Source organism: Nematostella vectensis, chromosome 9, assembly GCF_932526225.1.
Source record: "Nematostella vectensis chromosome 9, jaNemVect1.1, whole genome shotgun sequence".
Classification (NCBI taxonomy): Eukaryota; Metazoa; Cnidaria; class Anthozoa; order Actiniaria; family Edwardsiidae; genus Nematostella; species Nematostella vectensis.
In genome coordinates, this window is record NC_064042.1 from 14,181,413 (window position 1) to 14,195,436 (window position 14,024).

The following is a 14,024-nucleotide window of genomic DNA, read 5'->3' on the forward strand; positions in this document are numbered from 1 at the left end:
GGGGAGTACAATATTTTCTCGGGAAAGCGCTTCAAGGAAGAGAAAATCGCGGATAAGTTCGCAGTTATCCTCGGAGAGTCTATCAAAGAACTCAAGGGGCAAATGACCAGTACAATCGCTTGCTTGGGATAGTTGAATACACTATCGTTGAGGCGAGGCAAACGCCGGGAATAAGCTGGAAAATCAGCGATTCTTCGAAGCCGGTCGGCAGCACATAAAAGACATACATCTCGCCGCTTGTTGATGAACTCCTAAAGACTCTTCTTGAACAGACTTTACATTTTTAATACTGGTAAATCTTTAACTAATTTGGACTGCAAAGCACTATTACTATTTAATTGCGATTAAAATAATCTATCGCTCCTCTACTTCGTTCGTTTAGATGTTTGTTATGGCGAACAACAAGAATTAAAAACCGGTTTTGACATTTTGAACTTGAAGCGAAAAATACAATAGAAAACTCTCAGAATTTCTTGGTCCTTGACCACGCGTCAATTGGCCAATCAGCGACCAAGTTCAGATTCTGAACCTAGCAGAAGTCGAAATAGCGCTTCTAGAGGCCAGAGCCTCGTCTCAACCTCACTGGCCACTAAACAGAGAGACGTTCGAGGCTCTGGAACCAGGGTAAAGATTTCCTTGGATCAATTCAGAAATTAGCAGAAATTAATAGTGCAGAAGTTAACCCAAGTTTCTTATAAAACATATAAATCATTTGTCATTAAATTTAATATTAAGTTGATATTTAACTTTGTGGACTTCGTTATACTCTTATTCCTATCCCTAGTTATCCCTCGAATGCGGAGTAACACGCACCCTATTTAAAATAAATCCTGTAAAACATTTTAACATATTGAAGCTGCAATCAAGATTTCTTTCTGTATGATAACTTCCCAATTAAAGTAAAATTTTCCGACCAAACAACAATCTTAGTTATGCTTCACTAATTTTCGGCTTCACGCAAGAGCATTCTTCAGGGTTACATTTCGGGTCGCAATCGTATCCCGCGGGACAGCAGTGTTTACCGTCGTGACAATCGATTGCGTCACGCAACGGACAGCAGCCCCAGTGCGATCCAGAGAAAGTGTCTGGGACACAAGTGGCGCTGTCCGGACACACTGTTACAACGTCACCGGACGAATCCTTACACGGGGCCTGGCCAGATTCATTCGCGGTGACCTGGGGAGAGAAATGTTTTTTTTTGTTACAAGTTTTTTTTCCTCGTCTCAAGGGTACCATTTTATGTTTTATGGATAACGGTGGGTTATGGAGGTTGAATATAGGTTTACGAATGGACTCGTATTTCATGCAAAAAACATATCGCATGAATGCGTCACGCGTAAGCAAAGCAATTTTACAGAAATCTGGGAATAAACATAGGGACTTTGAAGTTTAGTCTTGTCAAATCTCGTATAGAAATATCCATTTTATGGAGAAATTGTTGTGTGTCAAAAAAAAATACGAAAAAGTATATCGAGAAACCTGTGTTTCAACACCATTTCAAACCATGCGACTCCACTTTTATACAACCAATCAGAACGCGCGTTAGAATTTCCTTTCGGGATACAACTGGTAATCCCCCCAATCCCCCACAACCAACAAAATCATACCCCCTCCAATCACAACCCTTTCTTCATCTCACCTGATTCACAAACTTGTTTTTTAACCCTCTTGGTTTGAGAAGATCCCAGACCCTGCTCTTCTTTATAATATATCCCTTTTCCTGTCGCAAGATCTGTCGGAAGATAGCTTTGAGTGATTTTTCCTCCCTCTTGGCTTCAAGATGATTAAGGGAATTCGGCCTTTCTTTATTCTCATCAACACTGGTTTGCGTTTGCCCATGTTTGAAGACAGCTTTTCTCTTGGAAACCTTGCCTTTCCGCTGGAAGAGATCCCTCACCAAAGTCGCCACAAGTTTGGACAAGTACTGGTATCCCTGTGGTGTATAGTGAGGACTGGGCTGCTTACTGGCGATACTGCAGGACTTGTACGGCGGCTCACCGCAGACCTTCACAACCCAATCGTACAAATCCGCTACTTCAATAGGCTTGTCACTATCTCTCTCCTCTCTCAAACTCCAGCCATTCATAGCAATATGTCCACCTCTTATACCAGTCTTAGCAGCTTCTTCCATAGCAAGGTCACCTTTCTTTATCTTAGCCTTAGCAGCATTTTTCATAGCAAAGTTGTCATGCCTTGACTCAGCCTTAGCAGCGCTTTCAATAACAACGTGGTTCCCTCTTATTCCAGACTTAGCAACGCTTTCTATAAAGTCCTCAACACTTTTCCTTGCACCCTTAGCAACGCTACCTTTCTTGCCAGCCCTAGCCACCTCACCACTCATCACTTCCCTAGCAACGATATTGTATCTCTTCACCATATCATTTACAGTGACATTGAATGGTACAGGGGTCGTTAATATGAATCCTACGTGACTTCCGGTTCTGAGCAGTGATTCCTTGATGATTTTGAGGTTCGCGCGGTAGTCGGTCTCGTTCGTGTACTCCTCGGGATCGCCACCGTCGAAATTGACGTCGTGAATACCGAAGTTGAACACGATGACGTCATAGTGCACGTGTCTGAGCTCATTGGACGAGAGGAAGTAGTCTAGGCATTGGACGCCGTATTTCGTGTCCAGTGCTCCTCCGTCTGAGGTGTCCCAGGGGGCGTGGTAAACATCGCATAGGTCCTCCACCGAGTCTTTTACCCAGGAAGTGTACCTACATTGGCGATCATACAGACATACATATTATGGCAACGTGTTCGCGCGCTGTGATTACCGCCACCGCCATGCATATAAACACAACAAGCCTAAACGTGGACTTTAAAAGCACGGTATCTAAATGGATAAACTAAGCTCAGTGGAAATTAGTAACGTGATAAAAGTGCTCCTATGTGCACATGTACAAATAAATCCCCTGATGTACGGGGCCTAGAGAGAGGGGCGGAGGGGATCTGTGCGTGCCTTCTTGCTTTTTTTACTTTGATCACCATCTGTCTGTTGTACCCTATAAAAGTCAGCAATCGTATCTTTTCCATTATGGGTTGATCTTATATCAATAATTAATAGCGATAATTAATAGCGATATAAATGACTAATATATAAAAATTTTACCCTCTCTTATCGACATGGAGGAAAATTGTTATATATTAATAACAGTTTTTGATGAATAGTTTATTTTAAGAAAATAAGTGAAAAGATCTGTTAACAGCTATTATCAGTTAACAGTTAACCCCATCTAGACCCTGAGCAATCTTGATGACGCGGCCGTCTCGTTTCTCAAACTCTCGTATAACTCCTCTGATCTAGAGGTTTCCACCGATAAAAAGAGTTAAGTGGCTTCCTTACCCTATACTGATAGAATCTCCAATGACGAGGCACTTGGCTTTCGAGGATTGTGCGATACGCGGTCCGGGTTTGCAAATCCTCTTTGCTTGAATCTTGCCCTCGTTGGTAATTTGCGGATCCTTACAATAAACACACCACAGTAAAGCCACAAAGATGTTTATCACAAGGAATAAACTCAGCTTTTCCATATTGTGGCTTTTTCTAGGGTATGGATTGATAAATGCCTCACAGCAGAAGCTTCTTTGGTTTGCTCTCTAGTAATTCGATACGTTTATTTATTTCATGTCCCGCAGACGATCGTGATTGATCGAGACCCCTAGATGAGCCACTAAGCTGTTGTTTAAATTAAAAAAAAAAATTATGTTTTGCAATCGTAAACTCGCCTGCGACCGTTTGCGATCATATTAAAACTCTCCTACGATCGAATTCGATCATATAAAAGCTTCTCTGCGATCGAGATGAAAGTTTCTCTGCGATCATGTGCGATCATATGAAAGCTCCCGTGCGATCAAGTGCGCTTGCAGAATGTGGGCTCATGCTGTGCCTAGGGAAATTGGTTCCCATTGAAGCGTCTTTTGTGGAATTTTAAATAAGACTACAAGAACAGAAGGAAATAAAGAAATTTTCATGTAAACATTGTAAAGTTAGGTTCTTAAACGCGACTTTCTCCTGTAACGCAAACTTACTGAATGTGTTGCATGTTTTGAGTTACCGGGAGTCACCAATTCGGGCAATTATGTAACAATCTCCGATGATTTTTAACGGAAACACCCCAAAAATATTTCAAAATTGTAACAGCAATGTGTCTGGAAGTTTGGAAGTTTCTTTAAAAATGTGATTGATAATTTAGAGTGGATGGCCTGTTAAATAGGTCGGTCGAGGTTTCCGTCGGCCCTCCGGAATTAAACTTATGACAATGTCGCTTTAAAGTGCTATTAAAAAGTACCTCCCGGCGGCATTATATTATCCTAGTAACTTACCAATCTCAATAGTAAGAATGTATTTTTCATTTCCGTTTTCATTTCTGTCTGAGCCCCAACTTTATTGAGTCAACATGAATACAACAAAGAATTCAAAGGAACTCTAATACAAGGCAGCATCTCCATCTTCAATTAAGATTTATTCAACTTGATAAGCTGTTTGCTGGGTCTTTCGATGTTTGCGCTCGCCCACGCTCGCCCCTTGACAATGCGCGGAAGAATAAAGGCAGTCTGGGACACTTTCTGGGATTGCGTGTGGCTAGCTTGTGAACATTACATAATCGAATTTTTCTTACACGATTATAGTTGCCCGGATATGAGGCGATTTTATTTTTCAAAAGTTGCAGAGGAAAATAGAACTTACTCTTTTTAGATTCAAAAGGGAACTATAAAAGGTCCTGACACTCGGGCTAATAAGGTGACAATAATGGAAGACTTTGAGGACATATTATTTTGCATAGTACAATTGAATCTTAACACATCTAAATAGGGTATTTCTTGAGCATGATCGTTGTATAAAAACTATAAATTAATAATACAATCTTTAACTAGTAAAAGAGGAACAATGATTAACCACAGGTAACCCGAGATCTGTCTGAGTAATTTCAACCAGCCGGCTTATTTTATTAAATGTGGACTTTAAAAGGACACTAGCATACACACATTGGCACCAGTCGGGCCAAGACGGGACGCTAGCACAGTCTATTACCCGTGCAGTTCGGCAACCATGGACAGCTGTTTCGTCCTTATTAGGACTCGTCAGCATGGCATAGCCGGTTTGCCTCAGTTAAACTTCATCGGCAAAAAAACTGCAGGGCGACTTCGACTAGAACAGAGTGCTTTAAACCACAGCTTAGATCCATGTGGGATCTAGAGCTGCGACCGGGCTAGCGTGATGCCAATTGTGCGGATCACGCATGCGACCTTTGCTAGTCTAAAACTCCGTCGGATAGCCAAACTATCCTTGCGAGTATGTATACATAAATGTGGACTTTAAAAGCACACTAGCATACACACATTGGCACCAGTCGGGCCAAGACGGGACGCTAGCACAGTCTATTACCCGTGCAGTTCGGCAACCATGGACAGCTGTTTCGTCCTTATTAGGACTCGTCAGCATGGCATAGCCGGTTTGCCTCAGTTAAACTTCATCGGCAAAAAAACTGCAGGGCGACTTCGACTCGAACGAAGTGCTTTAAACCACAGCTTAGATCCATGTGGGATCTAGAGCTGCGACCGGGCTAGCGTGATGCCAATTGTGCGGATCACGCATGCGACCTTTGCTAGTCTAAAACTCCGTCGGATACCCAAACTATCCTTGCGAGTATGTATACATAAATGTGGACTTTAAAAGCACACTAGCATACACACATTGGCACCAGTCGGGCCAAGACGGGACGCTAGCACAGTCTATTACCCGTGCAAGTTTAACTGAGGCAAACCGGCTATGCCATGCTGACGAGTCCTAATAAGGACGAAACAGCTGTCCATGGTTGCCGAACTGCACGGGTAATAGACTGTGCTAGCGTCCCGTCTTGGCCCGACTGGTGCCAATGTGTGTATGCTAGTGTGCTTCTAAAGTTCACATTTATGTATACATACTCGCAAGGATAGTTTGGCTATCCGACGGAGTTTTAGACTAGCAAAGGTCGCATGCGTGATCCGCACAATTGGCATCACGCTAGCCCGGTCGCAGCTCTAGATCCCACATGGATGTGAGCTGTGGTTTAAAGCACTTCGTTCGAGTCGAAGTCGCCCTGCAGTTTTTTTGCCGATGAAGTTTAACTGAGGCAAACCGGCTATGCCATGCTGACGAGTCCTAATAAGGACGAAACAGCTGTCCATGGTTGCCGAACTGCACGGGTAATAGACTGTGCTAGCGTCCCGTCTTGGCCCGACTGGTGCCAATGTGTGTATGCTAGTGTGCTTCTAAAGTTCTTATTTTATTGACCTGAGTGTTGGTTTATGCTAGAATTTGTCCATAAATTCTATTCAACTTGATGTAGTATTTATATTTTTCTATTATTTTCACGTTTAGGCGGTTTTTAGAGCGCATTTGGATGGAATTTATTACAGTTTTTTTATTGACAAAATGTAACATAAAGTATCTATGTAGTATCTATAGTTTTCTATTATTTCCACGTTTAGGCGGTTTTAGAGCGCATTTGGATGGAATTTATTACAATTTTTTTATGGACAAAATGTAACATAAAGTATCTCTCTATGTTCTCTCTATTAACGATCAATAAGCTGGCTGGTTCAAATTACTCATTGACAGAGCACGGGCTACCTGTGGCCTTATCTAGCTATATGGCCATTGCTGTCGACGATTACATTAGTGACTAAAATTAATGTTTGATTGTATTGAACCGTTCTAATAGCCCTTCAGAGCATGTCAATCTCCAGTTGGTTTTCCCAATAAAGCTTTGCACCTTCAAAACAGGGTGAATGTGAGAGCGTGGGACACATTAAGATGTTTAATTAATGATCAGAAGATATCAACCTTAAAAGTGGCTATGATAACAACTACAATTATGTAAGGGGAAGTTATGTAAAGGGAAAGAAGTTATGTAAGGGGAAAAATTTAAAATAACAGAAAAAATAAAATAAGTACCTCCTAGAGGCCTGCCATCCAACTTCAAATTAAATTCTATGTTTGTCGGGATGTTGGCATGGAGACGGCATTCTCTGATGGCCCATACCAGAATCATCTCAAGTGAAGCTCCATAGCCACGCACATCTGGCATTAACTCAACTTTAAACAACTGGCGTGTTACAGAAAACACAAGCTCTTTTTGGGCTCGGATTTCGTTGTTTGTAAGGAGAATGCCTACATCAGTTGATTTCTGACAAGAAAATAAACAATTGCCAATCTTACTTAAAAGAACTAAAAATATTCTGAGCTTGAAATTTAATAAAAGCAACCAAATGCTTACCCCACTTTTACCAATACATAGGTAGCTGAGCACAGTCTGCCAGCAACGATCTGGGAGTTTCGTCGATAGTTTGACCAGCAACTGGACCCAGTCAGACACTTTCATGGTGGAAATGTATTTTTCCAGCACATCCTCATCAAGGATTTCGGCAAATCCTTTCCGCGGCCCTTTCTTCTCACATACAACGTTTAATGTTGTAGAAATAGCTTCCTTTATGAAAGGCCGCTGGTCCTCGTCATAAAGAAAGCTATTTCCAAACAGTTGACCTATCGCTTCTCCGCTCTGAGTAAAATCTCTCCTGAGCTGCTGAAACAACACCGATGACGCGCCTTTGGCGCGCTTTGCCCTCTGACGCGGCCCAGCGCTATTTAGATTCTCGATATCTTGGAAACTCTTCGAGGCCCTAGATGAATCGAAACACCGTTTAAGATTACCCACGGGAGTTGCTGGTGGAGTCAAGGGCGCGTGTGAAATTGGCTGCAGTTCACTCTCCTCGTACTTGACTCCCGCCAAATCGCGATCTTGATCAAGGGGAGTCAAATTCGATTTATTTAGTAGCTTTCTAGCAGCTTCTAGAATTCCAAAGGCGACATCAGTTTCTTTTGGGTGTTTCTTCATCCTGATTATTCTATAAATAATCCCATATAGGGTCGCAACAACAACAGTGGCTCGTCTTGGTGCTCGTGGTCCGAACCAATCGGTGGGAATTTGCGCGCCATTTTCTTGCCTCAGTTCGTCGAGGCTTAGCTCGACAAAATCCCTATTTAAATACGTTCTGTTTTCTTCGATCGAAAGAAAATCATGAACTCTATAGCAGATATCGACATTGATTGCGTACCACGCATTTGATGCATCGAGCGAATTGCTGTAAACTCTTCTTAAACTTAGATCGGGTCGCTTCCCGCTCTCCTTCGCCATGGACGAACTTGAAACTTCGAATTTGGCGCGGAACCACAATATTTATACGGATATTTCATATTAACTATTTAGGATTACTGTCACACACACTGGGTTCACTCTCTGTCATTATACAAGTAACAGATGCCGCTTCTTTGAGTACAGCAAAGTACAAAACAGAAGTGCTTACTGAAAGATGTTTTAATTGGATAAGGATCGTTGCTACGCAACCTTGAAACTGATACCCCGCTCACGCTGAGTCGTTCAGAGCGCTATAAAGTTCGTTATGCTGCAAACATTTTATAAATCATAGCCGTGTTCCAGTTTATTTATCCAAGCTGTCTCAGTATTTATGCAGCTTATGTTTATATCTTTTATATTTGCTTCTTTATAAGTTATCGTCAGCTCCAAAGTAAAACCCGAAAACCAATTTTACCAGCATACCTTACGGGCTTTATCAATTGTTTCCTATCATGCACTCACTCACCCACCCACCCACCCACTCCACTAACTAATCATTTCCTTTAAAATTTAAGTATAAAATATTAAGGGGCGGGAGGGGATACGTTCCCCCCCAGTGCCCCTACCCCCTGGTGCGGCCCTTCCCTTCACCTCGCCTGTCCTTACTTATTATTGTTCGTCTTACAGGGCTGTGTATTACAACGCCGACGTGTACCTTCTAGACGACCCTTTAAGCTCTGTCGACACACATGTGGGACGACACTTGTTCGACGCGTGAGTATCATACTGTCGCTCTTGATTAATGGTGATGGTATCTAATTATGATAATGATGATATCCAATTATGGTAATGATGATATCCAATTATGATAATGATTATACCAAATTATGATAATGATGATATCCAATTATAATAATGATGATATCCAAATATGATAATGATGATATCCAATTATGATAACGATGATACCCAATTATGATAACGATGATACCCAATTATGATAACGATAATATCCAATTATGATAATGATGATATCCAATTATGATAATGATGATATCCAATTATGATAATGATGATATCCAATTATGATAATGATGACACCCAATTATGATAGTGATGATTATTTAATTATGATAATGATGATATCCAATTATGAAAATGATGATATCCAATTATGAAAATGATAATATCCAATTATGATAATGATGATTATGATGATATCGGATTATGATAATGATGATACCTAATTATGATAATGATGATATCCAATTATGATAATGATAATTATGATGATATCCGATTATGATAATGAGGATATCCAATTATAATTATGATGATAATTATAATAATGATAATACTTAAGAAAATCTTGATTATTTTAATTAATGTTTTCAATTATAAATAAAATTATTTATGCCTGATTCATAATTGTAAAAGCGTCTTTGAGTATTTTTATTAATAGGATATTATAGCAATTGTATTATGATGACGACGGCGATGATGGTGATGATGATCACGATGATGGTAATGGTTGAATGCCGTCGATCTTTTCCCTGTGTCATCATGAACCCTTTCCACCTCCTCTGCAAAAGGGATCAGGACGAGACACATATCGACCTTATAAAAATCTACACATCTTTGGTGTCTCAGCGAGACCTTGAGATGGCCATCCTAGTTAATCTGTCATGGCGGACACACTGCTCACACGCCGGTGGTCACCGTAGACTGGGCCTCGCAATCAAATGGAGACAATGTCTCTCTTTGTGGTAGGCGACCAAGCAGAGGAGTTGCGTATTTCACGAGCGGTCTGATGTGCCTTAACCATGCCTTGATATCGTAGTTACATGCAGACAGGTTCTTCTTGAAAACTCTTATTACCCTGCTGGCTTTCTTCATCACTTCTGGGCACTGTTTGCGCGCGTTTAAAGTGTATTACAGACGCTACTTCTGATACTGAACCCCCTCAAGTGCTACGTCACCGATTAAGTAGTGAAACTACAGGAATAGAGTGATGGTCATTTTATTATTCATTTCTTTGGAGCAAAAACATCTGTCTTGTCGCAGCTCATGTCTTAAGATATAAGAAGAAGCGTTTCCAAGATGTAAGGTCTGACGATGGGAGGAAGCTTCGGTACGTGACGCAGTCGTCAGCGAATAGCTTGATGCTGTACGAAACATTGTCCAGCAGGTCGTTCATGAAGATGAAGATGGGTCCAAGTACAGTCCCCTGAGGGACCTGCAAGGCGATTATGATGAATGATAGGTCATGAGATATTGCTGCTAACGAATTATGATTAATGGTGCTCGTAGTTTCAGGTGTTTCTGTGGTTTAATCAAAGATTGTCTTAGAATACTGTTGGTGACGGATTATGATAGAATACTCATGGTTACAAGTTTTTCTATGGTTAATAAAAAAACTGCAATAGAATACTGGTCGATGACGAATTATGATATATTACTCATGGTTTCAAGTGTTAATAAAAAACTGCCCTAGAATATGTTGATTGTGAATTCCGGTGGATTTTTATCGTAGTTTCAGGTGTTTCTATGGTTTAATAAAAGACTGTCTTAGAATACTGGTGATGACGAACTATGATAGATTACTCATGGTTTCAAGTGTTTCTATGGTTAATCAAAAACTGCCCTAGAATACTGGTGATGGTGAATTCCGGTGGATTTGTTCTCTCGTGTTTTCAGGTGTATCTGTGGCTTGATCAAAGATTGTCCTCGGATACTGGTGACGCATCAGCTGCAGTATCTGCACTCAGCTACGGAGATACTTTGTCTAAAAGAGGTGAGCAGAATGATATTTTTAACGATCTTTAGTTCTCTAGACGAAAGTAATATTGCCAAATACGTAATCATCTAAAGAATGCTTGGTTTGAGCCTAGGGTCACAATAGCTTCTAAAAGTGAGCCTGTGGAAATAGGGGGATATGTGAGTAATTCATATTCACTTGTTATTCTGTTTGGGTAATAAAATGGACTGTCCATTGGCGGATCTAGCCTTTCGTTAAAGGGGGGGGGGGGCTGGCTCAATGACAAAGGGGGGAATGTTTTTCTTTTTACATATGGCTTTCTGGTAGCTCACAGGGGGTTTGTTAATCCCCTAAACCCTTCCCCTAGATCCGCTACTGCCGTCTTAAAGGATACGTCCATCATCTAATAGGCGTTCTTACCTCTTTCACGCAATTCCTTTGAGCTGCTTGTAGCTTAAATGAAAAATATCTACATACACCTACTACACGTCAGCGTAAAAAGCAAATGACAATTCTGTTCTAAGATCATGCGCTGGGTATGAACTTTGCCTTTTTCGAATGTTTTAAGATGGTAAATGAACTAGGCACGTGATTTATCTCTGTTTCTTCTTGTATTCTGTAAGCACGGGATCAGATTTGTGGTAGCTTTCATTGTGACATTCTTTGGAATACACACAAGCAGCCCTGCGGTGTCATGTCTGCTGTGATTGGCTGTGCTGTAGCTCGCCCTTTGTCCTGTATTCCTTGTATTTAGGCCGAATAAAATCCACAGTTGATTGCTATAATCGCCATGTTGTCCGCCATGGTACAAAAAATATTATTTTCCGTTACTTGATGTTTAATTTAGGGACGAGTTCTTGGCATAGGAACATACACAGAGCTGACAACTTCCGGTATCGACTTCACCACCCTGATCAAGACTAAACCGGAAGCGGAAGAGACGGATGCGGATAGTGCGATAGGGGAGGATACCAATGACTCGCTCCTTGTCCCGGAAGTGACGTTGGAGGTACCCGAAACTAAGGCTATTTACCGGAGAAGTTTGTCTGCGTCTACAGCTGAAATTGCGCCTGATAACGGAATTGCACCCGAAATGGTGAGGAGGTGTTAGATTTGCAGCAGATATCGGGCTTTTCGAACAGCGTGAGGGGAGAATTAAGTGTCAGACTCCAGGGAATAGGGAACTTGCGTTAAGAGATCACGTGACGTTTTGGGCGGCAATCGTGGCAAGTGCGCGCTCAGGCTTTAAGCGGCAAAATAACAGCAACAAAAAGTAACTTATTTAGCGCTAACAAATAAAGCCCTGAAGTTTTTTCCCGAAAAGGTTTGTTAGAAATTTTATTTTTTCATCGTTCTCTGGTGTGACGGGCGCTGTTATTTCTGTTTTTATTTTATTGAATTTGCAACCGAAAAGGTCACTCGCTCTTTTAGCACAATTCCCCTATTAGAGAAGGGGGGCATATGAGGAAGATTTTGAATTATGAAAGTTTCTGCTAATGGTTTCAAAAATTTCAATAGCAATTCTGTCTGACACATTCCAGTGGTCTTCCACCATGACATGGCGTGAAATTATTATAGATCTGGAATGGATTGATTTGTTATCTTGTCCAGCTATAATAGTTGTCTAAAATTTTGTAGCAGTAATTGTGTGCGTTCATAGAGCTTAGCACAGTGCTCAGTTTTCTTGCTCTTGTAAAGTGTTAATCCGCTATTGCTACAGTAAAACCCACCCTCACTCTCCCCTCCCTAACATTCTCTATTCCCGAACCAGACTGATGAGTTGGAGCCTGAGGAGAGACCACGTGGAAGCATTCCCGTCAAGCTTTACCTCGACCTGTTCTACGCAGGCGCAAACTGCTGCACCCTCGTTTTCATGTCCGTCCTCTTCTTCGCCGCGCAGGTATAATAATTCGTTGGCAACCAGCTCCCCATATTTGGGTTTCCTGTGGTGGGTTTTGCGACGAGACATCATACAAATGATGTACCCCTTATGCACATTATTTTTGAAAAGCGCATTTGTGAATCACCTTTTTGTCTTTAGGGATCCTACACGATCACGGACTGGTGGCTAGCACACTGGTAAGCGACCATTTGAAGGTGACCCTTCCGCGCGTGTATTAAGATGCTTTTGATAAGGAAAGAAATTTGTTCGGGAATAATTACTTTGAAACTAGAGATCTCCATACAATTCTTATATTAGATAGTATCTATGCTGTGCTGTGCAGGGTCATTTCGTGTCGTACATTGCTGTATGCAGGAAGAACCTCTTTAAAACTTAAGTTCTCTAAACCTCTAATTCTTGTTACATAACATCTGTAACAGAAAGCTCACCTATACGGTTTGAATAAAGTAAGAGATTTTTTTTAGCTTCGCGTTGTTGTTGATTTAGCGCGTGTATGCGTTTGTATCATTTGTCTACTTTTTCGGCGCACGGTGCTTTCTGGCGCTCTCTCATTGGTTAGCAGTCTAACGGCCGTCTCGACTGCGAAATGGCTTCCCTGTCACCACATACCTAGTAAAAAGAGACAAGGGATGTAACTCTTTTTACCCGCCCAAGAAAACACGCCAGAGAAATACCTTTAGCTCGAATTCATCGGCACAAAATTCGTACAGCTATAGAAGGAAGATGTCTTTTAAAGCTAGCGATGTTAAAAAATAAATTCAACGCGTTCTCATGTCCATAATAATGCATCTCGCAACCTTTCTTTCTCTGGCTCTATTCTGCTGTTTCATTCGAGGCAGAGGTAGACGGAAGTAGATGCATTAAAGAACATTTGACTTCCGTTTGCATACTAATAAGCGAATCGCGCCAGCCCATGCTTGTTTTGCTCGCGCGCACTGAGACACGCGGGAAATACTCTTCAAAGAAAATTATGTCAGTCTTACACTTCTCTTTGTTTCTACGAGTTGTCTTTTATTCGAATTTTTCTATGGAATATATTTTGTTCCTATTTTTAAACCTATTCCTTTGCCCTACCCTGAATCCTTGCGTATGAGGAAAATGCGAAGAATCAAAACTGTTATTTACCATTTTTTATGTCGAATGCCGAAGCCATTCTCAAGGATTTTGCCGATTCTATTGCCATTCTCAAAGATTTTGCCGGTTCTATTGCCGTTGAAAACTTTAGCGAGAGTTACATCCCTTG

The 14,024-nt window shown here is 41.3% G+C and overlaps 3 protein-coding genes across 5 annotated transcripts in view; 1 reads left to right on the forward strand and 2 right to left on the reverse strand.

The window, feature by feature from the left end:
* The window catches only part of LOC5506633 (ATP-binding cassette sub-family C member 4), a 45,806-nt gene that overhangs the window by 9,539 nt on the left and 22,243 nt on the right, over nucleotides 1-14,024 (forward strand). For all 3 annotated transcript variants that reach the window (XR_007313824.1, XM_032375070.2, XM_032375072.2), the window contains exons 13-17: nucleotides 8,808-8,894; nucleotides 10,818-10,914; nucleotides 11,726-11,974; nucleotides 12,650-12,778; nucleotides 12,920-12,957. Coding sequence is in view for 2 of the 3 variants with exons in the window: in XM_032375070.2 (XP_032230961.2) it covers nucleotides 8,808-8,894; nucleotides 10,818-10,914; nucleotides 11,726-11,974; nucleotides 12,650-12,778; nucleotides 12,920-12,957 (600 nt within the window). In the remaining variant the exon portion in view is untranslated. The remainder of the gene's footprint in view (nucleotides 1-8,807; nucleotides 8,895-10,817; nucleotides 10,915-11,725; nucleotides 11,975-12,649; nucleotides 12,779-12,919; nucleotides 12,958-14,024) is intronic.
* On the reverse strand, nucleotides 709-3,627 carry LOC5506639. Its single transcript, XM_048732967.1, has 3 exons — nucleotides 3,347-3,627; nucleotides 1,640-2,717; nucleotides 709-1,176 (listed from the first exon to the last, which is right to left on the reverse strand). Exons 1-3 carry the CDS (start codon nucleotides 3,532-3,534, stop codon nucleotides 931-933), a joined length of 1,512 nt encoding a protein of 503 aa, XP_048588924.1. The 5' UTR covers nucleotides 3,535-3,627; the 3' UTR covers nucleotides 709-930.
* On the reverse strand, nucleotides 6,471-8,468 carry LOC125572454. The gene is made up of 2 exons (XM_048732968.1): nucleotides 7,263-8,468; nucleotides 6,471-7,172 (listed from the first exon to the last, which is right to left on the reverse strand). The coding sequence occupies exons 1-2, from the start codon at nucleotides 8,178-8,180 to the stop codon at nucleotides 6,831-6,833; spliced, it is 1,260 nt and encodes a 419-aa protein (XP_048588925.1). The 5' UTR covers nucleotides 8,181-8,468; the 3' UTR covers nucleotides 6,471-6,830.